The sequence below is a fragment of the Numenius arquata genome, chromosome 9 (genome assembly GCF_964106895.1).
Source record: "Numenius arquata chromosome 9, bNumArq3.hap1.1, whole genome shotgun sequence".
NCBI lineage: Eukaryota > Metazoa > Chordata > Aves > Charadriiformes > Scolopacidae > Numenius > Numenius arquata.
Window position 1 is genome coordinate 59,579,728 of NC_133584.1, and position 27,616 is coordinate 59,607,343.

Consider the following 27,616-nt stretch of genomic DNA (forward strand, 5'->3'; position numbering starts at 1 on the left):
TCTTTCTCTGAGGAAAGAACTGCTCAAATACAATGCAACGTGGCTGGTAAAACCCATTGCTTTGAAACACGCTGTATCAGCAAACTGAATAGCTGATAAGAATAATAAAAATTTTTAGTCAATAAGATGAGAAAATTCTCATTGGGAGCCTCATCCTACTAGCACAGAAACTGCCAATATTACCCTTCCCTGCATTGCTGCTGGAAGTGTGAATTTGTATTTGAAATCCCACTGTATGGGAGAAGGACCGAAGCGTAGCTACAGGAAATCTTGTTCCTATAAACAGGTTTATGGAGTTTATGGAGTGATCAGAGCCTGGCAATCAATTTGGGATTCCCTCTGGGTAATATAGGAAAGAGTATTATGTCCTATAATGCCATGAAATTTATGGCCAGGACTTTGAACTTTGGAATAACTTTACAAAAGTGGGGGCTGTCTACAAAAAGTTTGTTTCAGGCTTTACTCTGTTATAACCCAGTACTGCAAGAAGACTTCAAGAGTTCATTTATTTTCCCGGGGATACTCTTCACAGTGAGGGCAGGAGGCCACACTTAAATACCTTTAAAAGTCCATCCCAGGATGTGAGAACCTGTAAAATTCACAATTATGAATGACCCTGGAAATGACCAATCTTTCAATTTTAGAAAGTTCCTATGAAAATAATAAAGCGCAGAAAGTGCCTTGCTAAAATTGTGAGTCTCCTGAATCTGCCCATTTGTACAAAGTGTTGCATGAGAAATGTCAGCAATTCCTTTAAAAAAAAAATTGATAACAAGCAGAATTTTGATACAACTGATTTGAAGAAATTGATTTTCTGCTTTATCCAGATTTCTCGACCGATCTCCCTTGGTGCTGTCTTTCTTGTTTAGAGTTGAAAGACATTTATAACAAACTTGTCTTCTGTTTTTGCCTCTATGTGCCTACAAATTTCTACTACATTTATATATTTGTACCTCCAGACTGAAAAGCAAGATAAACCTGAGGACAAAATTAGCATATCAGAATAAAACTCATTACCCCAGGAACTGGACAAAACAAAAATCTATGAAAAAACGTACAACAGCAACAGGTCCCAAACATTTTTTAAATGTTTCACAAAATCCTTTTGTGCTGATCACTGAAGATGCTAAAGAGCTGCTGGATGCCTTGAATGCCTCCCAGTCTCTGACTGGGACTGTCCCAGTTGGTGCTCAGCTTCTTGCAAACGTGGACCCCAGTGCCACTTAAGAGTTTGCATACAACTAACTAAACACTGATAAGATCCTCTGTTTTAGTTTTCCAACACCTGAATGATTTATGGGCAGAAACTAGGTCTACAGCAAATTCATAATTGATGCGTCTCTTTTGATACGCAGCCTAACAAATGAAAAACTGCATTAAAAATACACTTGATTTGTTACTTGTTATGGTTTGGAAGAAGACATCCAAGAAAGGGAAAACATCTCATGTTTTCTGCCTTGCCCTGAGCTATAATTATATCTGTATGATCTGAGATCTAAACCATTCATCTCTTCACCTAGATAAAAACAAAAGCCATCTTCTTCCATTGCAGCCTGGTGATACGCAAACCCCAGGCATCGCAGATATGCGAAATCTTTTTGACTTGGTTACTTCTAATCAATTGTATTTAGTTGCTTATTAAAAAAAAAAAAAAAAAAAATGAGAGGAAGGACCTGATTTTCTCTCCCCCACATCCCTGCTTTAATCCCTGCTATGACCAGGTAAGGTATAGCAATAACTGTGGCTCCTCAACCTGGTGAAAATAGTGTTGCATTCAGAAATTCGATAAATGAATGGGAGGGACAAGTAATGCCTCTCCCCCAAGGATGTTTTGTTAATTAAATTAGCATTTAAATAGCCAGAGCTAATCTGGGAAGTCAGCCCCTCATTACAGTAACTAGGAAGGGGGAAAAGAGCTGGAGACAATTCCCTACAAGATGGGGTTAAGTTGGCGTTTCACAAACTATTTGCCCAGCCTGTCCCTCCCAAGTGAAAGCTGCCACCCTCCCCGCACCCCCCTTTTCCTCCCAGCATAATTAGCGTGTTCCAATGCTGTGAATGGAAACAATATCCTCCCTCCAAGCTGTGCCCCTCCAGGGAGATGCTTCCCACAGTTTGTGAAACCCTGAGCCAGGGAAAGGGCTTGTCGAGGAATTCACAGTGGGGTAATTACACTGCGGCGGCTTGTGCCAGGGCAAGAGAAGTTGCATTGCATGTAATTCATTGCAGGAGGCAGGGGTTTGGGTAGAGGACGCATCCAGAGGCAGGGCTGGAGAGAGATGTGAGAAGTTATCACTCCCGCACATCTTCCCCAACCCGGCGTCGAAGCTCAGGACAGCTCTTTGGGCTCTAAGGATGTCCCCGTTTGCAGAAAGTAGCAACGATGATATGTGAATCTGGTTTCTCTTTGGCAATTAGAGGCGAAGGAAAGCTAAAAAGGTGATTTTTCAGGTTTTGAAATACATTCTTCATTCTGAGTAGAAAACTGGAGCAAAGCTTGCAAGAATTGTATGCTGGGATTTGTTGTTGTCCATGTACACGGCACTGAAAACACGCTGGCACCTGTCTCTAACAAATAAAGAGGTGGTATGCAATCCTTTCCCCAAAGGACTTGCTGTTTAATTTTACGTATAGCAGAGAGCGCAATGATGACTGATACCAGAGGAGAAGATGGAGGAGGAAGGACTGGATTTGGGTTACGCCAGCTATCCCCAGCAGTGTGCACATCTGGCGGGTTTCATCCCGTTTATTTAAATCAGATTCCAGGTGACTCAACCTGATGTGAAAAAAAAAAACCAAACAACAACCCACCCTCCACTTGTTGCTCATCGTGCCCAGCTGCAAACGGCGATTATATTTATCTCCATCACCAAGTACTCAGTTTCAGAAGACGTTGGTGTGGTTTGCTGAGGCCCCAGCTGGAAAATACCACAAGAAGTTCAAAGCCCCGGTTTCATCCTGTAATTGGATCCTCAAGTTCACAAGTGCAAGAACCAACTGTGCTGGCTGAACGCCGGACCTCCCCTCTCCCCAGAAGACACCCTCCGCCGCGCAGGGCTGTGGGGATGAGCCATGAACACCACACGCCGAGGAGCCGATGCTTTCCGCTGCTAGGGACAAAAACTCAATTTTTGTTTCAAGCTTTTGCCACCCTGCTTGGTCTGACCTACCGTTATTTAATTTTTTTTTTAACCTCAAGACAACTTCCTAATTCAGGATGCTCTGGCGCTCCTCTTAAGAACATGGACATTAATCCCGGTGTCACTTAAATGCCAACTTAATATTCCTTTTCTCTCTGCCTCGACAAGATATTCTTCAGGTCAGTCAGGCATGAAATGATAGCTGCTGAATACAATTCTTCTGGGCAAAAAGTTCTGCCTTCTGAAATCTTATCTCAAAACCCCCTGGAAATCTATTATTTATTTATTTCTGTCATAAAAACCTCGTCGATGTTGAAGGGCCAAAGGATTACAATTCTGAATTTGGTCCTTGCTGAAATCTGGCCTTTCAAAATAACACAGAGAGAATACTTGTTTTGAACTAAAATAGCCGCCACAAGGGGTTTTCAGCCGTGACCATTTAAATGAGCTTTTTTTTTTTTTTTTTTTTTTTGCATCTTTGCATTATAGTTTCGTTCTCGGTCTTTGCAATCGGTAGCTGCAGTTGAGCCGTCGAGCCGTCTAATGGGGATAAATTGTAATATTGTTCGAATCGTCCCTGATGATTACTGTTGAGCTCTTTTAGTGAGACGCCTTCGTTAAGTGAATCGCATCGGGCCCATTAATAACAGAATCACGGAATTGTCAGAGTTGGAAGGGACCTCTAGAGATCATCTAGCCCAACTCCCCTGACAAAGCAGGGTTGCCCAGAGCACATCACTCAGGGCTGCATCCAGGCGGGTCTTGAAGATCTCCAGAGAAGGGGACTCCACGACCTCCCTGGGCAGCCTGTTGCAGGGCTCTGTCACCCTCACCAGAAAGAAGTTTTTCCTCATATTTAAATGGAACTTCCTATGTTCCAGCTTGTGCCCGTTGCCCCTCATCCTATCGCTGGAAACCACTGAAAAAAGTCCAGCTCCATCATCCTTCAACCCACCCTTTAGGCACTTGTAAACATCAGAGGTTGCTCCATGAAGCCAGACCCAGTCACTGTCTGAAACCATGGTCTACACATTGGGTTGCGGCTCGTGATACTCAACATGACGCGGTTTCTAAGGGACAGAAACCCCACAGACCAGCACAGTAATGCCCTCTTGGTTTTTACTCCCACAGTAAATCTGGTGGAGATGTGAGGTTTTTGGTCTCAGCGGTGATGCTGCTGCCTGCTCAGCATGAAATATCGCAGTATTCCCCCAAAAAGGGCCTGACACACAGGCAGGGACCGAGATGGGATGATGTTAGAGAATCATAGAACCATAGAACCGCAGAATGGTTTGGATTGGAAGGGACCTTTAAAGTCCACCTAGTCCAACCCCCCTGTGTCACGGGTAGGGACATCTTCAACTAGATCAGGTCGCTCAGAGACACATCCAACCTGACCTGGAATGTCTCCAGGGATGGGACACATCACCCGCAGCCACCCAGGTGACGAGTGGATGACCAGGATCCCCCTCCCCACCAGCACCCTGTTGTACAACACAACCCACAGACGCCATTTGGCCCGCGTGCCCTTAGAAAACCCCTCCATGATAGAGAACTACACATCCCAGCATGCAATTCTTCCCTCCCGGGACGGGACGGCGGGCAGGACTACAGCTCCCAGCGTACACCACGCCACGCTGCCCCTTCCGCTCCCGGCGAGCCGCCGCGCTGCACGCCGGGAGCTGTAGTCCAGCCGGACGTTGGTCAGGCACGGTGCCTCCCCTCCCACCGCTCCCGGTCTCTCCTCCCCGCCCCGCTGGGTGTCCCTCCGTAGACGGAAGCCGAGGAGGGATCGAGGGAGCCGGGGAGGTCGGGAGCGGCGCGATGGGGGACTCCAAAGTGAAGGTGGCGGTGCGCGTCCGCCCCATGAACCGGCGAGGTGAGACCCTCCCTCCCTCCCTCCCTCCCTCAGCCGCCCCCGGGCTGCGTGTGAGGGGAGCGGGCCCGGGCGGGGCGGCGGGCCGGGGGTGCCGGTCCCCCTCGGTGTCTATAGGGGCAGGTGTGGGTCTACAGGCGTGTGTCCTGGCGCGGGGGCGTGTTTGTCGGTGTATGTGTCGATAGGGGTGTGTATTTGTGTATTTATGTATTTATTATGCACGCCTGTGTAGGTTTGGGGGCGAAGCCGAGCCGCTCTCACGAAGCAGCTGTATTCACTCCCCTCTCCTGTCGTCTTTTTCCTAAACTCGCCCTGTTTTATGGCTTTTTTTTTTTTTTGGCTTTTTTTTCTTGCCCCCCACCCCGGGGTACCCCCTTCTCCACACCTCCTGCACCTGCCTTACAGCCGGGCTGTGCCCTTTTCCATGCTGGGAAAGCTCTTCCTTCTTCCTGGGACTTTGGGGGGAAAATGCTTTTCTTTCTGTATTTTTTTTTTTTGCTGGGCTAATTGAGCTCCGTAACCCCTCTTCGTACCCCTCGGTGATTGAGCAGGACGGCATTAAGCAGCTGACAAAGGCGATATAAGGGTAAAAGAAACAAAAACAAACAAGAAAACATGGAAGAGGAAGCTGAATTGACAAGAGAGGAATTTTTTTGTTGTTGTTGGGTTGGGTTTGGTTGTTGGTTTGTTTTTTTTTTTTTTGTTGGGTTGGGTTTTTTTTCCCCTCAGCGAAACTTGCCTGAGGGTTATGTTAATCAGACCGTGGTCTGGGCATCTGTTTAAATGTTTATTACTTGTCTTAATTAGAAAAAATTGCTCTAGATGATGAGGAAGCAAGTATGAATAGGCAACTTCAGCCAAGGAATGGGAAGGTGAAGAAGGCAAAAATCCAAGAAACGTGTAGGGTGGCTTTTTTTCCCCCACATTCTCACAGAAGTTTGCCAATAATTCCCTTTTGGGAAAGGGAATCAAGTGAAGTCAGTTTAATAGCTGAAGCAAAAAGGGAGGCAGGGGGAAAGCCTTTTATCTCCTACGCAATCTGAAACAAAATATCTGTTTAATTCCTTTCAATAAATAAGAGAGGAAAAAAAAAAAAAGGTGAAGCGTTGAATAAAGTATTTCCATACCTTTTAAAATAAAAGCAGGGTAATGTCAAACTGAGTTCACAAGAGCTCTCAAGTCCCAGATCAAACATAGAGGAGATGGAGTTGCTGTCCTTACAGCCTGGTGGGTTAGGGAAATGGACGATGCTTTGACCAAAAGCTACCTTTTGTTAAATTTCAGGCAGCGGCTCTCAAAACTGAGGAGGAGGAGGGACCCATCCTTGTGGAGAATTGCTGGGAGGAGATTGAGTGAGAGTGTGGAGGAGTTGGTGGGAGCTGGGCTGGAAAGGAGCTGAAAGGTGGTGCCTTGTTTCAGCGATAGATGTGGGCTTTCCTTTTGCTCCTGTCCCTTTCCTGTCATAGGTCATTTCCTTGGCTGTGCCCCAGACGTCTTCTGACTCTTTACCCCTGGGGATTGTACAACAATTCAGGTTGGAGGGGACCTCTGGAGGTCTCCAGTCCAACTCGCTGTTCAGAGCAGGTCACATTAGACGAGGTTGCACAGGGCCTTGTTCAGTCACGTTTTGGATCTCCAAGGGTGAACAACACACCTCTCCCTCCTGGCGGATATTCTGTGTATGTTCAGCCCCAGTTTGTGCATGTGGAATGGTCTTCAAGCTGTTTCCAGTGAGGGACTGAGTTCTGCAGAAAATATATGTGGGGAAGAAACACTGGAAGTAAAGGGGAGAAATGACAGAAGAGCAGATTTAGAGCAATACATCTATTTGAAGCTTCTGCCTTGCCAGGGAATATCCTAACACTGAGCTGCTTGAATCTGGGAGAGTGTGTCTTGTTATCAGAGCTATTTTATTCTGAGTAAACTTAAAGATGTTATGGACTAGAGGGGATGGCTCTAACCTGGCTGTTGGGCTTATCCAGGAGTGAGGGTTGTTTGAGTATCAGCCCTTGGTGTTCATCAGAGAGAAGAGGGACCTGAACCCCATGCTTTTGGCACGTAGCTTGGCATTGGGGGCATACCTCCTCTCTGTGAGAACTACTAAGCATCTTATTTTGTGAGCGATACCTAAATCCATGTAAGTCTAGCCTAAAAGATCAATGTCTCTTTCTCCCTGAAACAAGACATCCTAGAATTGATTTTTTTCTTTTTTTTGGGCGGATTATTTGTCCCAGTCCAGATGTTTTGGTCAGTTCTAAACAACTGATAACCCCGTGTAGTATTGCTGATGCTCCTAGAATTTATAGAAACAAATAGTGATATGAAGCCTAGTATTTTCCTGACCTATTTAATGTTAAATTTAAGAATTTGTGTAACTGATTTTCTGAAGAGTCATCCAGCTGTCAGACTTCTGTGGCTTTGCTTTTTTAATAGTCTTTGAGGCAAGGGGCGGCTTTCTTGGAAGCTCTCTAATATGCACTTTGTTCTAAGTAGTGTTTGTATGAAGTTCTGGGGCTTTGGACCTGAAGCAACTATTTGTTTTCTTCAGGATCACGAGTAATGTTCTTTCCTTCCCTCTGCACCGAAGGGCTTAAAACTGCAAACGTCTCAGATGGTTACAACTGTTGAAATTTAAGCTTTGAAATATTCTCAGTGTTTACTTGCGGTGGTGGTGGTTGTCTTTAGTATTTAAATTATGAATTTCTTAAGGCGAGGGTTTATTAGGTTAATAAAAGCGGTATGTTTAACTATTACTAATTTATACAGCTCATAAAAGTGCAACAGGTTCTTTGCATGCAGGTTGAAGGGATTTCTGTATCAAATAGATGCTTATTCGTAGTACTTGCATTTCACGGTGGTAACATTGAGGGTCCTGCTTCATTCTCATGCGAAGCGGTCATCTATAAACTAAGTTTATAGCACTAATTTTTAGCTGTGAGGGGAAGCATTTGTAACTGTACTTGGATTTCTTGGTTTTTTGCATCTAGGTTACTTTTTTGCATCTTGCTTCAAGTTAGACCCGAGTCCTACAAAATGCCTATGGAAGCCACGCTTTTAAATAGTGCAATTAAATGCATTATTTTTATTAAGGCAATTAAATAATTGGGCACTGTTTTGTTAGATAAGAGTCTCGGTCTTCTCTTTCCTTGATTTTGTCATTCATGAAAGTATTTCCCAGTGCACTGCTTTTTCGGATGGGTTTTTGGTATCAATCAGTATGTTGTTTTGCTGCTGTATTTTAGAGTTACAGTGGATTTCCTTTTACAAATACTGTCAGTGTTTGGCTTCACTTAGCAGATACTCATTATATTTCAGGTAAATGCTGTGCAAAGCTCCAGTCATACCATGAAGCCCAGCAAAAGACAGCTGGAGGCTTTTTAATTAAGATTTGTCTTACTGAATGTTTTTGGTTGAGCTGATGTTGGTGTAAAAGCATCCCATAAGTACATTTAAGTCCTCGTGCTTGTGGCTTTGAATCAGTTCAGTGTAGCGTTAATTAAAATATAACATATTTTATCACTATTCAAAGATTTACGCTCAAGTGTATGGCTGATGACACCTTAAGCCAGGCAAAACTACTGCTGCTGTGTTGCTACATCTCACTTGGGTTCATACCTTTCTGTTTGAACAAGAAAGGTAGGAAACTAACTGCAAAAAACATTATGTGTTTAGTGCTTTGAATAAATTTATTGAGGAGCAACAGAAGGAGGAGCTGGCACAGGGTGGGTGGTGGCATCACACAGCTCAGGTGGGGAGTGGTGGGGTGGATGTGCCAGGTTAGGTTTAAACTGTATGGGACCACAGCCTGTGTTCTGTGGCTTTATTTGTTGGTTTGTTTTTTTTTTTTTTTTCCACTGGAGCTTACAGCAGAAACAATTTATCTATAAATTGGAGTTTGTGCAAGCAGTCTTATAGAACTAATTATGGCATTAGAGTGAATGAATTGGCACCTGTTGTATCCTGATAGCAATAGGCAAAACACAAGACTTTTCTCCACCATTATCCTTGGCAGAAAGGAGTGCCTGGAGTTTTCAATATTTCCTTGTGATTGCTGATAGCCTATAAAATAGTGTTTGTGGTGTGAGCAGGATTAACCTAGAGGCGTGGTGACAAATGGGTAAAGCATGTGGAGTTAGTGTTTCATCTTGCGTTCCTCAGTGAGGCAATTGTATTTTAAGAACTCCTACCCCCCCGATGCCAAAGAACCAGTGAGACTACCAGTCGGCCCAATGAGGATGCCACAAAGGCAAACAATTCTTGTGCTAATTACATCTTTAGAGCCAGCCTAAAGTGCAGTATGAGATTACCTTGCTGCTCTGGTTTCACCTTGGCTTGCTCCTCCTGAAGTCAACAGAAGATCAGATATGCACACAGCTGTGAATTGTGCCTCCCTCGGCTTTTGGGTGGGTGGTGGCAGAGCAAACACTATTGCGTTTAATTCCTGTTAACTCCGAAAGCCCAAACAAAGCAGCGGCACAGAGTTGCGTGTTGAAACTTCCTCACAACCCATTGCTGCATCAGAAAGTCACCAGCCTCATTTATTTACGTAGTCTCTGTGATCTACAGCACGTGCAGCGGCAGAACTGACCGTGAGTAAGGCTAATGTCCAGATACACAGAGTGCCTTTACTGATGTTCTTTGGCAAGCTCTCTTCTCACAGAAAATGAAAGAGCAGAAGACTGAATAAATTTTTTACCAGTTGGACAATGTAGCGTTAACACGTGAGGAGAGTTTGCTGATGTTCAGTGTGCTCCCGAGTTTGAATTGACTTACACCTCCTCATCGAGATTAGATAGTATTGTGTGCTCCTCCAGATGCACTCATACATATTTAATGACCTTTAATTGCTTCAAACTGAAAATTTCATGAATTATAGTTGCGCAGTTCATAGATATGGCAGAGAAGCTTGAAAGATGCCTGCGTAGACTTCATGTTGGTAGACTTAAGGGACAAGTCAGATTACTGTATCTTTGTCCAGAATGTATCAGTTACTCTGTCTTGTAATTAACGCCCTAAAAGTGCTATTACACTATTTTTTTTTCACTTAAGCTCTTAGCGTTGTCATTTAAATGTAAGTTATTTTCACGCTCTCTCATATAGTCAGTTAGTTTTTCCTTTATTTGTGTTGGCTTCTACAAAGCGAAGGGCAAGGAGAAAAGTCACTCTAAGGCAACAAACATTGGCAGGGAGACGTGAGGCCTGTTGGGTTTGAACTTGCTTTCAGACTTCTTTTTAAAACAAAAGCAAAATAACAAACAGCAGCCTCTTTTTTTTGGGGGGGGGGAGGCATTAATTTAATCTGTGTGATAAATAAACTTTTCAATGTTTTTAAGTTTCTATTTATATGTTTCTTGGTGGTGTTTGCTTTTTTAGGCCAAGAAAGGTACAAGAAACCAACTAATTTCTTGCTCAATGCAATTGAAGGCTCAGGCCACGACATTCCAGTTCTAACCTTCAAGGGAATGTTAATCTCCTGAAAATCTACTGGCAATTTAAAATATAAAACTTCTATCGCCTCAGTCTTTACAGGAGATTATTTTGAGCTTTTGTATTTGGGGCCAATTTTGGCTTATGAGCTTAGTATGTGCACTTTAAACCTTTCACATTTTATTTTTTATACTTCAGTTGGCTTTTCTGAAACTCTCCAAGAGCAGCCGTGCTGGTTCCCAGTGACGCTGTCGAGCTTAATGTCCTGTCTCCAAGGGGACCTTCAGTGTCAGTGCAGGTGCCCTAAACCTGTAGTAGGACCAGGAGGAATCTGCCACAAATTTTATTCGACCTGTGTTATAACAGCAGGTTCACGTCTTTGTTTCAGTGGGGTTTAGGAACAAATGGTAATTGAAAGGGCTGAAAAACTGTCAACCATCAGAAACTATTTTCTTAAATTAAAATCTGATGGAAAAAAATGTATATGGAATTAGAAGGTCTTGATGAATTGGGATATGTTTTCCCTTAATTCATCTTACACAATGTGAAAAAACAGAGTATATAAAGAGGAAAATATGGAAGGTCAAGTAAGTTGTAACAGACTTCAGTTACCGTGGCTGTTGTACTAAAAGCTGTTACGATGCCATGGTCTCAACCACTAGTTTAATACATTGCAGACAAACTTATTTACTGTATCATGGAATCATAGAATCGTCTAGGTTGGAAGGGACCTTTAAGATCATCTTTCATTTTAAGATTATTTCGATCTCCTCTGTAAAAGCCATCTATAAGGATCATTTTGTTTGGTTCTGGAATGCAGTAACCTTAAAGGTGGGATGACTTTTTAGGGAAGTGGCTGAAAAACCTGAACTGCCACACTGTGACACTGGGGCTATTTTCATTACACCACCCGATGCATCCGGGTTTGATTCCAGACCCCTGCTTGAGTGAGTGAGTCGGGTACATCGTTACCCAACCAGTGTTGTCATTAGTTGTGGCTAATCCACGAAGACAGTTCCCTAATTGATCTATAAATGAAGGTGAAGGTTTCCCAGAGTGGAAGACATCCGATGTTTTCCAAAATACTTCTCTCTGCTTCCTCCAGGATTCACAAACACGCTTTGTCTCTGCCCCAAACCCGCTCAGTACCTTTTAAAGTTGGACCTTTGCTAGTGTTTCCTAACACTCTTGCGGAAGAGCTGCCACCTTGAGTTTATGATTACCAGACGCGTGACTGCTATTCCAGAGGGAATGTAAACTACCTGTTGTTGGGAGGATACCGGTGCCTGCTGAATCCACCAGTGCATGTGGTGGTTTTGCTTTTCCTCCTCTCTCTTGCTCGCTGACTTTTCCACCTTGTTTGAAATACACCGGATTTTTTAGGGTAATGAAAAAGTCCAAAGCGTATATGGATGGTGTGAATCCTTTCTACAACACCCGTAAGGCTTATATCAAAGGCATTTAGGATTTACACACGAGTGTGGTTTCAGCTAAGATCTGCATTGCTTGAGTCCTAGTTTTTATTGTCTTAGGAAACTTTTGCGAGGAGTTGAAAAATCAAGGGAAATGAAAAGGAGAACGGCCTCCTTCAAGCCCCACCTTCCAGTTTCATAAATAAAATCAAAAGTCATCCGAGAGACTCTCTGTGAGTAGCTTGGACGCACACGACTGAACAATTATTCTTGCACTCAGCTTTGCTTAACAATTCTACAGCTGTGAAATGTAGATGTGGAAAAGTGACTAAGATACGTGTCACCTTTTTATTATGGACGTCACAGCTCTCTTTTGCTCCAAAGCTATGAAAGAGGCTTTCATTCCCTGCAATAAACGTTCCTTGAGATGACGAGGGTTTGACTTTTAATTTCTCAAAAAGCAATTAGCTGATTAGTTTCTTGATTTGATGAAGCAAATGAGGAGTTGATTGTGTTTGCTTGGTAGTGACTGAAGGCAGAAGCAGGTTAGCAATAATAATAGGTGAGATTTTAAGTCTTGTGGAGCTATAAGATTTGGGATAAATCTCCAAATTTTGACAGTGAGCCACTTCTGTCATCTTTTAACTTTGCCTAAATTTCACTCTGCCTGAAAAATCCCAGTATAGTTGAAAGAAATAATAATATCAAGCCTCGATAAATGAGTCCTTACTGCAAGATGAGGTAATCGGTGGGTTTGGATGTACATGCTTATCATTTTATCTTGAGGCATCCTAATTTTGTTATTCAGGTGCAGCAAGTACGCTGCTTACCTAGGAGACACTGAAACTAGTAAAAGTAAGGGTGGAGTCCATGCGTGATCGTAACCAAAAGAGCAGGAAGATCATTTATCTATAAGCCTAACCTGCTTTAGTGATATTAAGAACTTAATGAGGTGGAAATTATAATGATAGGATTTTCAGTAGTGGCTAATACAAGATTCATCTTTCGACCTGCCAGAAGCATTAAAGAAATCAGTCAAAGAACATGCTTTATTATGGAGCCAGCATTTGTAGAAAGTGTATGATGTGCTTTTAAAACAGAATTTAAACTATTTCTTCAGCTAAAAGGAGAGTTGTCATGTGAGTCTTTTGCCCACGTAACTGGGATAAGTAAGCCTTAAGGCTCTCTGGATACGTAACCCAGCTTAGGGGTTGAGTATAACTGTTTCTTAGGGGTTTATTTCATGGGACACCATGAGCTGAGGTAGCAGGGAGAAGGTCTCACTTTTCTGCCTCCTCTCTCCCCTCCGTACAGGTCTACCCACTTGTTTGCACGGCCTTTGATGTTCTTCAGAGCTCTCACTGGGCTGATGGAACTTTCTGTAGTATCTGAATACATCCATTTTCCACATTGGGTAGTTTTCTGCCACTGAAATAGCTTAAAATGACTTGCAGAAGGGTCTGGTGAGCACGGTAGTGGTGGAAGGTGAGGAGCAGGCAGAGGTAGCCAGAAGGAAGGACTGGGACCTTCCCGTTTGGCAATAGCTGTTAGGTTGGCTCACCGTGTCTTCCGAAACTACGCTGTCCCCTGTCTGCAGGACGCCCAGGTGAGGGATTTCAACATTACCTCTGTGATGACAATAATCAGACAAGGTGTGTCGTACATGACAAATTGGCTTTGAATCTTTCTTCTTTTCCTGTGAGGATATTTGACCTTAAGGAACTCTTTGTACCCCGTCTGTGTGCTTTCTTAGAGGTATTTCCCAAAGAGGTGTAATGAATACTAGCGAGATCTTGAGTTCATCGGGCAGTCATGGGTGCAAAACCTGCCATCAGCGTTCCCTCTCAAGAGACGGACTAAAAAACATGATATATAATACAAGCAGTATGGTCTCTACAGAGTACCTATACCTCATGCTTTGCATACGAGAGGTAGCATGTAAAAACCTTCCTCAGTAGTTGAGGAAAAGCAGGTCACTGCAATACAGAATGTTAATCACTAACCAGCCAGACCAAGATAAAGTGCCTTGTTGGATATGGGATGTATGAAGAATATAATTTCATCTAAGCGAGTGTGTACTGCATATTAATGATAGGTAAATTGGCTTTCAGGGTGTGGAGGGAAATTAAAATAAACACTAGCTTCTGAAACTTGTCTGTCTCTTCCTTCTACAAAAGCACAGTTTAATAACAGAGGAGCAGTTTTGTTCAGGAGGATTTCGGTTTCATGTGCCTGCCTGCGATGACCAGTAATCTCCGGCTTTGGCTTTCTTTGTTGTGTTTCAAGTAGCAAAAAGCTATAACGTTTCTTTCAAAAAATGTCAATGGGAGGAAGTTTCTTTCACTATGTTGTTTAACAGCGGCAAGAAGTCTGCAAGGTGCTGTGTGGTAGTTAAGATCTGCGGCCTTTGCCTGGGAGACTTTCGGTCTGAGTTTATAAGGTGCCGTGAGGTGAAAGAGCAAGTGCAGGTGACGAAGAAGGGAAGAGCAGAGATGGAGGAGGATGAGGATTATAATTAACATGATTAGACACGAGCATATTTCGGTGATTCAGCTGAGGCATGAACCCCGTATGGAGGTTATTCAGCGTAGCCCCTCGTCATCACAGCGTGCGAGGGCGTTGCAGAGACCTGCTGGCTGTCATTAGTGTCTCGTGTTCATCGGTATCACCATCTGGGTGCACTTTCCAGGTTCAGCATCGGTGTGTAAGAACACGCGACTGGACTCGATTATGTCCAGGCCCCTATGTCTGTAGGCAGTGCCTTTGATTGCAAGTGACTGTGCTTTTTTTAAAAATCTAACTCCATTTGTCATCGGGTGGATACCGTGGATGGTTGTCAGTGTTAGCTGAAGCTTTTGTTTTCCCTGCCTCTACGGCTGAGAATTCTCATACATTCCAAATGTCCTTATTACTCATAGTATCTACCCCATTGCTCAGCGTCATTTGGAAGTGCTGGGTTTTCCAGCTGACTGGTGGGGGGGGGAAGGATAAGCCCTTTCCTACACACTCCCACCTAAATTATTTTTGATGGGCCTTGAATTTCTCCGAGCAGGTGCCCCGGGTCTGACAGCTGGCATGGCACGCCGCGGTGTCACAACGCTGGCCGGGGAAAATGTGCTGCAGATGGTAACGGGCAGCTTTGCCTCCGAGCCCATGAAGCATTGAGAGAGCAATGAGAAGAGCTGTCAACGCGGTGCCATGCCTAATGGGGCTTTTCCCCAGAAGAAATTTCATACTGCCTTGTAGATGCTGATTGTCCTTCAGTAAAACCTCTTTCTTCCTTTGAAAAGAGCGCATGCTTTAAAGCTGGACGGGATCCATCCCGTCAGAATATCTCTAGAAGTGGAATTTGGCAATAGTCCTGTTCCTATTCTCTAGCTGATGGGTGGCTGTCAGGCTGCATGAATAAATTTGGTGTCTGGAGGAAGTAATGGTGTATATAATCCCAGAGCTTTAGGAGCAGCACTTGACACTTTCTCATTTCTTTATAGAGCTTGATCTGCATACAAAATGTGTGGTGGATGTGGATGCAAACAAGGTTATTCTTCATCCTGTAAACACCAACCTTTCAAAAGGAGATGCCAGGTAAGATATTTTTTTTTGAATTAGGAAGGTCAGGTTTTGTATATTAAATATGAGGCTAACAACTAGGAAATGTAGGCCTTGATAGAGGGCTTTCATTGTAAAAAATAATATGTATTCTTTCTGCAATATAATTGCCATCATTTATAAAATAGGGCTGATTTTACCATGCTGGGAAGGTGCTTTGAAAACCTAGTGCTTGCTGCATTTGCTTCCTGCTCTAAACAATGTGTTAGCAATTAATGGGTCTGTGAACGGTTTTGTTTCTTCTCATATGCTATTACGGAACAGGAGAAATTTAAATCCGCAAAAAATTTGAGCGAGGTGCAGTTTGTCATTTTGGAATGAAATTCATTTTCACAATCATTTTCTCATAATGGGCTTGTATTCATTGTGTGAGAAGGGGAACAGGAACAAGCTGGAGAGGTGTAGCTCTGGGAGTGTCTTGGCAATGGGGCGTTACATGCATCAAAAATACTTGGAAAGGTGGCTAAGGGTAGGGACCAATTCATGTCAGAACTGACATCAATTTATTAAACTGAAAAGAATTGATATTATTGAATTGTTATCAAATAATTGATAGGGTTAAGGTTGTGACTAGTTAATTTATTGCTTGTTTGCAAGGGGAGGAAATGAAAAAAAGGTATGCATGAAGTGAAATAACAGGGTGCAGGAAAAGGCAAAACCTGTTACTGGACATCTACAGTCAATCATGACCTGTTTTCTGGCGGGGGGAGGGAAAAGGAAGTGGTCTTAAGAGTGACAGAAATGAGGAAAAAAATCAGTTAAACACATAGAAAAGCTTTTTTAAAATGCAACATATCGTACTTCTTGATGTAAAGCTGCACTGTACGTGAGTGGTCAGTCGAAGTAATCTTTACCTGATCTCTGGTAATTTAAACTTCTCAAACCCAAGTGGTAGTAAATGGAAAAACAAAGAAATCATCAGGTTTAATACGTACCTCCTATTGCCATCAGCTGAAAGACTTATCCTAGACAGTGGGAGTGGAGCTTCAAGAAGGTACTTAAATGAAACAGGCGGTGTGTGGTGGGGTGTTTTTGTTTGTGTCAATATCTCCCTCCTCCAGAAACTCATGTATTGTTGAGCTGCCAAATACCTATGTTGATTTCAGCCTTTTAAACTAAAAATGGCAGGAAATTGAGATTCTTGGAAGCCTAGTTAGCCAGAGCTGTATTAAGGACGTTATTCATAGTTTCTCTAAGACATGGCAACCAATCAAACGCTGCATAGTTTACACTCACTGATACATGTTTAAAAAAAATCGTTCATATGGCAGCCATGAGAGAATATATAATGTAAATGATGCCCCTGGCAAGGGAGGGATCAGTTGGCAATTGCCTTGATGTCCCAGACGAGTTGGTGAGCCTTAGTGTGAGAAACCAGCATGCCAGACCGAAGAATGCTTCATTTGCATTTTCACAAATACCCACTGCTAATCTAAGCAGGAAGCGTAGTAAATTTATATGGAGTGATTTAATAGAAGGAGGAAAAGTGGAGGCACGTTAACTGCACTAAAGATCTGCCTGCAAACAGTGAGACAGCAGATCTCAAAACCATAGTTGGAGTAGTGAGGATTTGGAACAGGGTCCTATCTAGAATGTAATACCCTTGAGAGAGGCTGCTGCTAAATTGTCTTGGCTTCTGCAGCTCCATCGGAGGAATCTTAAATACCAGCTCAAGGGAAAGATTAGTTTTAGTTATGTTTTTTCTAAGTTTTGGGGTTAATTTATGCTCAGGTTCTGCTTCTCTTTCCAAATCCATTGTCAAAAACTTTGCCTTGTGCTATGAAATAATTCACGTTGATTTCAGACTTGTCTAGTGTCTGAAGTGAGCTGACAGAATTCTGGCAAACCCAGAGTGTTTTTATTTAAATAGAGAAATATAAATAATATTGTAAATGCACTCTTTAGATGCTTGCAAAGCAGGATAAGTTTGAAAATCTTCAGAGCCTTGCTGCATTTCTCATTCAGATGCCAGGGTCAATTTAGGAACTGGGAAGAGAATTTTAGAGACGGAAATCTGTGCTGTCACATCCCCACTTGTCATGACTCAGCCATGCTGTGGCAGGGAGTGACATTTGGAAAAACAACCGATGACTTTTGGAAATACGCATGTCTTCCCACTCCCATCCTCTCCGGTAGAAACCAAGTCTGGAAAGAAATAGTTTAATGGGTGAATTAGCCTGTGTCACAGTTATGGAGATTTGTCCTGTTTCCACAGGGTGGTCCTTGCAGGCCAGAGATTGACATAATCCATCTGTCCATCTGCAAAAAGTCTTTGCCAGTCAGATCAATTAAAATGGGAAATACCTGACATACTGTTTTATTGAACCTCATCCCATTGGCCTCGGCCCAGCCAGCCAGCCTGTCCAGATCCCTCTGCAAAGCCTTTCTACCCTCCAGCAGGTCGACGCTCCCACCCAACTTGGGGTCATCTGCGAACTGACTGAGGGTGCACTCGATCCCCTCGTCCAGATCACTGATAAAGATGTTAGAGAGAACCGGCCCCAACACCGAGCCCTGGGGGACACCACTCGTGACCGGCCGCCGACTGGATTTAACTCCATTCACCACCACTCTCTGGGCCCGAGAGAGTGACCTCTTTAAATGAAAATCTCCCCTTTTCAAGGATGTGTGAACCTCCAGGGATTGGCTGGAAATGAATAGTACCATTGGCATGACTTTTTTTTGTTTGCCTTCCGCAGTCGTCTGTTCTCTCTGTTGCAAAGGTCAAGGCTGAAGTTTCTTTATCGGCGCAGGATTTACTGTGTGCTGGGAGGGTTGCTCATAACCATATTATTTGGTGGTTAGGGCTTGAAAGAGGGCGTGAACTCATTCTGATTGAAGTGAATAGATAAGTCCTAGGCAACAATTGGAATGTTTATAGGAATTAATTTTTTGGAAAACCTCCAAATAGACTCTAATTACTCTAGGTCCCTTTATAGCCTTTTTTTTTTTTTAACTATTGATTTGCTTGTGCTGTCATTTTACGTTTCACAAACAAGACTTATTAAAAGGACTTAAAATTATTATTTTTGACAGGTCAGACAAAGGAGTTCTGTTACATACCGCAGAGATAACTGTAACTGATGCAAGCTCATAAATCAGTTGTGGATTAGTCTGGCACTGGCCTATCAATGAGCTATAATATTTGTAAAACAAAGCATTTATTACATCTGCCCAACGAAACACCTTTGAGCGTATGTATTAAGAGAATATGCTTAAAAATGAAAGGAGTGCTGACTTCTGTGTACTTTGTCGCAGTTTGTGGTTTGTAGATGCTTACCCTCTTGTCTTGCAGAACAGAGAGATTCCAAAGCCTGGCACAGAGTAAAAACCATTTGAAGGAAGGAGTGAGTGTAGCTAACTGAGGCTGACAAGTGTGTTAAACCAGGCTGGGTTTTTCCCTTTCAGCTATTGTAATATGTTTATAATTAGTGCTTTGTAATAGATATTTCAATAATTTAGTATCTTTATAACCACTTTTTTAAAGTTTATTACTTTTAAGGTATTTTTTCCTGGATTTAAACCAGTTTATTTTTGTATATCCCCACAGACAACATTTTTGCTCATGAAGTTGTGAAATTTAAACTCGATTCTTTTCTGAGGAGTTCTGGAAAGTGAGAAAGGGCGTACTGGTACCTTAGACTTGAGGATTTTTATAGCCTTGAAACATCTGAGCTTGAGGATTTCTGCTTTGATGAGGAACTGGATGAAACCCAAGAATACTTTACTTACAATGGAATACTTTTATAAGATTCTTCTACCACTCCAATTCCCATTTTCTAACTGGGCATCCTGAAAGGGGTCGTGGGGAGAAATAATTCTGAATTACTTTCCTTGTAATTAAAACAGGGTCATCTTTCACAGCTGTAGGTAAATGATGTTTACCTTATCGTGGCTACTACTAATACTCCCAGAGAGAAAGTGTTTCCATAATGAATTTAAAGATTGTTGAGAGAATAAAAACTATACTCACAGAATTTAGTGAAAAAGAACAATAAAATAAAATAAAAAAAAACTTATGCAGTAAATAGGTAATAAATTGCTGATTTCAGATGAATGATGGACTTTGTGCAGCAGTTGGGTTGAAATAAACATCCCAGTGTGTTAAAACTTTCCATGGTGTATCTTCAGACTAAAGTTATTTTTCCTTCTTAAAAAGCCGAAGAGCGTTTTAATCCTTTTGAAGGAGAAATGAAGACTGGGACCAAGACAGACAGAATGCTGTCAAAGCTGTAGCTCTTGAAAAAACGGTACTGGAAAACAATTTTAAGGGAGTCTCAAGGGCTAAGCGATGTTAGTTCACTCATTTTGGAGGGTTAAGCGTGATGTGGATGAATGGCAACAAACTCGTGCAACTTAAAAAGTAGATTGATTGAAAGGGTTTTCTAGTTGTAAAACACTACTGCTGCTGTCACAGGAATTAAAGCCTATTTGTTGAGCCAAGCTTAGTATCCTACTCTAACGTGAAAGTTTATAAAATGCCTAGACATTATGTTAAATAATGGAAAATGCTAATCTTTGTGTAGCTGACTACGCGGGAAATGCCTGAATAGTGAGTTGGTAAAACTTGCACATAAATCGATTTCTCTTGCGAAAATTATAAATAGGCAATGTGCTGGTTGGGCAATATGTACATTAACCAATGAAAAACTTGCATTAACCATTTATAACTAAATTACCTCTTTGTGATGTGAGGAAGCAGATATATATGACTTGTACAATTCACTAAAATATGTGATATATGTGGAATGGTAGGCAAAAATCCCAGCTAAAGGAAGGTTAAGCAAAAGTTGGTCATGTTATCATGGTCCTGTTATCTGGGTTATAGCATCTTACAATTTTTGCACAATTAATTGATTCTCCTCCTATCTTCCAGAACATCATGCAGACAGTGGAGATGCCTAGAGAGGAAATGCTGACATGATTATATAGGCGTTCCTGTATGTGTGGATAAATATGAACTGGAGAAGCTGACTGGTAGGAGTAACCAGGACTTTTAAAAATAACCTATGACAGCAGGAACACGCAGGGGTGCACACTTCACTTTTTCTACCTTAGAAAAGAATGTGCATAATCAGAAAATGAGGAAAATATGTGAAGGCTATGCTATATATGGAATTAATCCACAGACCCTTGTGTCCCAAGAAAACAGTGAGAGGCAATTAGCGTTGTATAGTTATAGAAAAATGCACACGTTTTCTTGAAAACACACCAGGATCCTGCCTGATGTTAGGTAAGAACTGCTTGGAGAACTGCCTCATCTCAGGCAGTGTTTTATGTATGTGTTCCCAGTTGGTCATGCATTTAACTTAGAAGCATCAGCTGCTGGACACAGCCAGAAACTGAATATTGAGTTTGGTGGACCATTTGCATGATGTGGTACAGTTGCTGTTTGACAGCAAAGCAATTTAAAGGTAGAACTAGTATTGTCTTTGAAGATGTACTTGGCACTGGTGAGGCCCCACCTCGAGTTCTCTGTCCGGTTTTGGGCCACTCACTGCAGGAAAGACATTGAGGGGCTGGAGCGTGTCCAGAGAAGGGCAACGGAGCTGGTGAGGGGTCTGGAGCACAAGTCTTGCTCCAAGCAGCTGAGGGAGCTGGGGGTGTTCAGCCTGGAGAAAAGGAGGCTGAGGGGTGACCTTCTCACTCCTCCTCTCTGAAAGGAGGGTGTAGCCGGGGGGGGTCAGTCTTTTCTCCCAAGGAACAGGTGATGGGACAAGAGGAAACGGCCTCAAGTTGCACCAGAGGAGGTTTAGGATGGATACTGGGAACAATTTCTTCATGGAAAGGGTTGTGAAGCCTTGGAAGAGGCTGCCCAGGGCAGTGGTGGAGTCACCATCCCTGGAGGTATTTAAAAGCCGGGCAGATGTGGTGCTGAGGGACATGGGTCAGTGGTGGGTTGGGCAGTGTTGGGTTGATGGTTGGAACTCAATGATCTCAAAGTTCCCTTCCAACCTGGACAATTCTACAATTCTATGATGGGTGAAAACTAATTGCATTGCATGCGCCTTCGCTTCTCTGTATCTTTCCTGGCATTGTATGAATTCCTGCTGTGTTAAAACTCCTTGGGATAGGAACAATTCAGATGGGGATGTGAGTGTGTGGAAACAACACTAACCGCATATTTGGCTGTGTTACCTCCTTAAACAAAGGGGGAACGGCTTGCTCTGCGGGTAAGGGTTCATGCTGATGTATAAAACTCTAACCGAGAATGAAATTTCTGGGTTAGATGTTAGTTCAGCTTTGCCTTACAGGGAACAGATTTATGCAACGTTTCATAATGCAGAAATGTTCCAGTAAGTTGGGGGGAGAGGGAGAAGGTGTGTTTGTATTCTCGAGACTGATAGCTGACATCCAGAAGAAAGGGAAGCCTGCCTTTCGACATCCATACTGGTGTTCTGTGGGCATGAAACAGGAAATTCATGTTTGCGAAAATACTGCTAGGAGTTTTTCCTGTATTGGTGCATTTGCCTGTACAGCTCTGTTGCGTCTCTGCACAACTGTCGCTTCAAGCATGACCTTGTTCTGTAAAATGCCAGCTGTTTCTCATGAGCTCTCTCAAGTACGTGTTGCTGCTTTTTATCGATCAGGTTATTGAACAGCCTGAATAAGGCTGTTAAAGAAGAGAGGGTGGGAAAATAAGCCTCATCTAAAATGGACAGAATAATTTAAATGGAATTATGGTAAAACCATTGCTTGTTCAGTCTATTATCAGAGTTTATTTTGTGGGATGTCATTAGATTATGGAGCACACTCCATACGTGTGCATTACATCCAGTACCTAAAGGGGCTTCAGGAGAGATGGGGAGGGACTCTTGATCAGGGAGGGGAGCCATAGGATGAGGGGAAGGGTTTGACACTGAAAGAGGGGAGATTGAGATGAGATGTGGGGAAAAAGTTCTTTGCTGTGAGGGTGGTGAGAGCCTGGCCCAGGTTGCCCAGAGAAGCTGTGGCTGCCCCATCCCTGGAGGGGGTCAAGGCCAGGCTGGATGGGGCTTTGAGCAACCTGGTCTGGTGGGAGGTGTCCCTGCCCAGGGCAGGGGTTTGGAACTGGATGATTTTTAAGGTCCCTTCCAACTTAAACCATTCTGTGATTCTATGATTAAAGCTGGATTGCATCCAACTGCCAGTTGTCTATATTTTATTGAAAAATGTCTTCTGATATAAATATTGTATGTCTAAATACTTCTGATGAGTTGCTGCAGTATCTAGAAATCATTTTCTTTCTTAAAAGCATGAAGGTGATCTGTTTGTTTGCCCTGGAAAGATCGTAAATCAGAGAAGAGTTGGGACAGACAAGGATGGAGACGATGTCTTGAGGACAGCCGGGATAGCGCCCTAGGAAAGCTGTTACCGTGCACCTCCTGAGTCTTTATTTGCCTGAGTGAGGGATTATATTGCACAAGGAGGTGAACACTTGCCATAAAAAATACTTATCTGGTGCAAAATTGAGAAGCTAGAATTCTGTCAGGAGAGACAGGGATTGCTGCGCTTCCAGTTGTGGAAGTGTATTTGAGGAAGTGTATTTGCTACTACTCACAGGCTTTGGCTTGAGTAAAAGTCAAAATGTGAGATAGAAACCCTCCACAAATTCTTGTCACGGACATAAAAGTTAACAAACTTTTGAACTGTGCTTGCGCGTGTCAGTGTGCTTAAAAAAGATCTGTATCCTATTTTGTTTTGCTTAAGAAAATATAAAAAATTAACAGCTTATTGTTTTTTTTTTTTTTTAATAGACAATTCCCCTCCCACCAGTTGGGTCACACCTGTTTACTTCTACCTTTTTTATGGCTAGCACAGTCATAGCAAATTAGCTGTAAACTCTGTGCTCATATTGTACATGAAAACTACTTTTAACATGAGCCATATCCTCTTGAAATGAGAATCAAATGTCCACGCCACCGCTAAGAATCATCCTTGGCCACCTTATATTCCTCAGCTGAACGGGAAAGAAGCCTTTTTTGATCTTTTGGCTGATCTGGCCAAGTCGGTAATAACCTGCTGTACTTGAGGGAAAGATCAGAGATGAAGAATTAATTTGGTTCACATGTCAGGTCTCCTAAAGTCTAACCTTCAACTTGTGTTTTGTGGATTCCTAACCTCTTGTTCTTTTTCTTCTTAAGACCTAAAACATTTGTAAAGTACCTGCAACCTTAATTCTTCGCTAAATGGGAAGGCTTTTAATAGACTGTGTAATGTAGCAGCAGGTTCTGGAGTACCCTTAACGCTGTTGACCCGCTCGCAGAGAGTGTTTGGAGGTTGGCAGTGATAGTTGCTAAGCAGCCTGGCCTTCACCAAACTCCTAAGTTATCTAAGGAGGGGACTTCTGCTGCAAATAGAAAGTAATTTGTTGTCCCTTCCCATTGATATCGGCAGTAACGACCAGTTCCCAGAGTTAAAAAAAAGAAAAAGAAAAAAGAGCCCTTGTTGTGGCATATGAACATCTTAAATATTTGAGTGGAATCTTTTATTTAAATCCCTATAGCAATTTTGAGAGAACTGTCACCAGTTTTGTTTTTAAAGCTAGTCTACATCTGAAGCTTAGAATGTCAGGCCGTTTAAGGAGACTCTGATGTGTTAATTGTTTTCTTGACTTGTTAAATCCACAAGTTAAAACAGACAAATCCATTTTCTTTAAGAAGAGTCGGCTGGAATTTGGCTCAGTGTCAATCTTTTTCTGGACTTCAGTTTCAATGGAATAAAGGTTTGACTCGGCATTTCCCAGTTCAGCCCAATGGCTTTTTTGACTTTGCTGCAATGTAGGTTTATGTCTTAAGAAAAGAATTTAAGAGAGCATAACATTTGATTGGATTGTAGTAATTCTTGGAAATGGTAGAAATCAAGTCAAAACTCTTTTTGAATGTATGGAAATAAGGAAGTGACAGTAACAAATTACCCTGTGCTGTTCTGGCAACATGAACAGAATGAAACACCAGATAGGTAATGAAAGCTGAGCTTTAAGTTTGAAATCTTTGTTTCCTATGTAGACCTAATATTTTAAGAGAAGATTTAAAGGCTTTAAAGTATATTCCCTGTTAAATCAAATCAAGAAAGACAGGGGACTGACCCGTGTGACCATAAACTGTGGGGAGAAGTGAATAAGGGTAGGGGAGCCAGCTTAGTCTTCAGAGCTGCCTTTGGTATCCTGAGTAAATATTGCAGCTCTGAGCACTTCCGTGAAATTATTCCTTTCTAATTTTCAACTCTTAAATAATAATGCTTCATGAGGTAAGGCTATAAAATGGATTTAGCGGTGAGAATGATGCTGAATAATGCTCCTGCAGGCTGAAGGATTATTTCAGTGGCTAGAGCTGCTGGATTCTGAGGAAGGTGATAGATGCGGTGCAGGACAGCTTTTACCGCCTCAGCACGGGGAGGTATTTGCAGTGTCAGCAAATATCTAGCACCTTCAGCGAGATTTCATGCCTGTGAAGTAAGTTTGTATCAATTTTAAGAACAGAACTTTAAAAAAACCCACAAACATATATATATAATATTTATATATAATGAGTCTGTTAAACTTCTGCTTTAAACTTGTTTTATGCCTGCCAATGTTGTTTTCAGGTATTTGAGATGAAACTCCAAAATCTTGATCTGAGATTAAGATGATTATGAGATATCAGAAGATATGCAAGAGAGGGTATTTCTTGCCATCCGACGTGGTTGATTTGCAGTAGCCAGAATAACTTTGCTGGTGCTGAACAACTCTTAACGCTCTTTGCCGCAGTCGTTTTAGATTGTGTGGATGTATCCCTCAAGCTAATTTGAAATAAGATAATCTGAATGTTGAGAGTTGAGTGTCTGTGGCAGGACATGCTTTGATGCTCTCCTGAGAGAGGGTGGTTAAATGCCTGATGATATTATCAGTGGTTGTAACGCAGGTGCTTTCACAGTCAATGAGAATACATGGGTAGATAATATCACATATAGTCTTCTGAATTCTTTAGGTTTTGGAAAATGGAATATAAACTTTCAGGGTTTATTTCCTAAATTATTTGTGGGCTTATTATGAAAGGTGAAGAAAAGGAGAAGCCTCATACCTCTTAGTGTCTTACATTCAGTGTCCTGAGGAACTCTGAACAAGCTTTTCGAGTTATTTGCGTACATCAGTTTGAGGTAGCTTGCCCTTTTTTTTTTGTTGTGGTGGTAATTTTAGAATTAGAAGTTCAGAAGATGAGAGTGTTACACTTGATGCTGCAGTACGATGAAGGGGTTTAGCCTGATTCTGACACCAGCTTACAGCTCTGTAAAACTGGAAGTAACAAAACTGAATTCAGAAAAAAATGTTTCTGTGTATCTTTGTTTTCAGGCTCTTAAATAAGAAGGGAAAATTGCACTTACTGTGGCACCTCAGGATTTGCTTTAATATTTTATATTCTTTTACCTATTTTAATTTCAGGAGATGGGAAAGAGAGAAAAGGACTGTTTTTTCTCCTCCTGAGGAGAAATCAACAATCAACATCTTGTAGGTATTTTGGGGTTTGTTTTCCATGAGCTAGGTCTGCAGGAATGCAGCATCTGCCGCTCTTGCATGGGCAGCACCCTTCCCTCTGGGCTGGAGGTCTGCCCTTCCTGGAAAGAAGCTGTGGAGCTATGGCTGCTTATGGCCTCCTCCTAAAAGGCACTCTAAAGTTGTTGTTGCAGTTTTAGAGGTACCAAACTATTTTCCCTTGGTTCTAATTGACATTAAAATAACTTGTGTCTTTATCGATTCTTTTGGTATGAAGCAGGACAAAGGCTGATCATATCAACTTTAGCTTCCTGGACACTGTAGTATGAGAGTTCAGTGCTTTTGGGAGTATGCGAAATTAAATAACATTTTAATTACTGCCTTAAAGCTCATGGAACCTTTGATAAGCATATACCATCTTACAAAAGTGCAAAGCCTAATTGGCCAATGAGTGCGTAGTTGAGGAGAGAAGCAATCAGGTTAAGTAGTGATTCTTTTTTATTATTATTATTTTTTTTTGCTAAATGAGTGTAAAGGAAGAAGAGGGGTGGACTTTAAAAGATATCTGAGGAGAGGAAGGAGGGACTTCTGGTAAGGCAGCGGCTGCATTAGGGGACTTGGGTTTTGCCTCAGCTTCTTATTTTACTGTAAGACAGTCACTTCGGATTCTTCCATTTCCAGCCTCTAAAATAAACCGAGCATTTTTTCCTTTTTTTTTTTTGGTTGATATCTAGTGCAAGAAGGGTTTTATTGTTTGGGGAGGGTGGTTTCTTGGTTTGTTTTTTGTTGTTGTTGTCTTGGGGGTTTTTTGTGTTTGGGTTTTGCGGGGTTTTTTTGTCTGTTTGTTTGAAGCAGGATTCTTCCTGTGCTGGTATATAATTAATTAGGTCACATAGCTCAGTGGGACCAAGATTCAGGACCTCTATATTGTGGTAGTGACGAAAAGAAACCCCGCACTTTAATGCATGTTGTCTGAGATTCTGAGGCCAGTCCACTTACTTTCATTTTTAGCCTTTGAAAAAGCACAATACTGTTTTCTTTTTGTCTCCTCAGGGTTCGTAGACTTCTGCCAGCAGTTTGTTCTGTTCTTCAGCAGTTGCAGCTCTGCTGTGCTGATCAGATAAATGAAATTAAGAAACAGGATATCCACCCAGTTTTTATCTGAATAGCCCTTCAGTGATGAGCACTTCCAGCTCTCTGATATTTATTTTTTTTAAGCATTATTTGCATATGTTTATGATCTGAATGTTATTTATACTTGGTAACAAATGTAATTACTTACAAAAATGTTACCTAATATGAATAACTCTGATCAAAAGTAACATTATGTATTGCTTTATTCTTCTGTCCGGTCTTTTCCTGGTATGAAGACTCTTCTCTCTGCTCTTCTGAGCTCTTTGAGTGGTATTTGTCACCAGCCAGCCTTCATCTGATAGTTCATATGGTCTTGGTTTCTTCCTGAAAATGCAGCTAGAGATAATGACTTTGCAGAGTTTGCAGCCCTGGTACCGTGGGAAGGGAGAATTGCGATGTGCTGAGCGGAAAAATAAACACTTCAGAGGTGTGAAGAAAAAAAAAAAAAGGTTAAAAAAAAAAAGACAAAGAAAAAGAAAAAGCATATGCAAATTTTGTGGCAGAGAAGAGAGAAATAGAGATGGTTTTGGGAGGAAGCTATTATCTGGTTGCTTTGCTCATCCACTGA

The 27,616-nt window shown here is 42.1% G+C and overlaps 1 protein-coding gene across 1 annotated transcript in view; it reads left to right on the plus strand.

Annotated features, from left to right (window-relative positions):
* The first annotated feature begins 4,918 nt into the window (after positions 1 to 4,918).
* Positions 4,919 to 27,616, plus strand: part of KIF13B (kinesin family member 13B) — a 128,825-nt gene continuing 106,127 nt past the window's right edge. The window contains exons 1-2 of the mRNA XM_074153665.1: positions 4,919 to 5,019; positions 15,347 to 15,440. Of these exons, the coding sequence (XP_074009766.1) occupies positions 4,965 to 5,019; positions 15,347 to 15,440 (149 nt within the window). The 5' untranslated portion in view covers positions 4,919 to 4,964. The remainder of the gene's footprint in view (positions 5,020 to 15,346; positions 15,441 to 27,616) is intronic.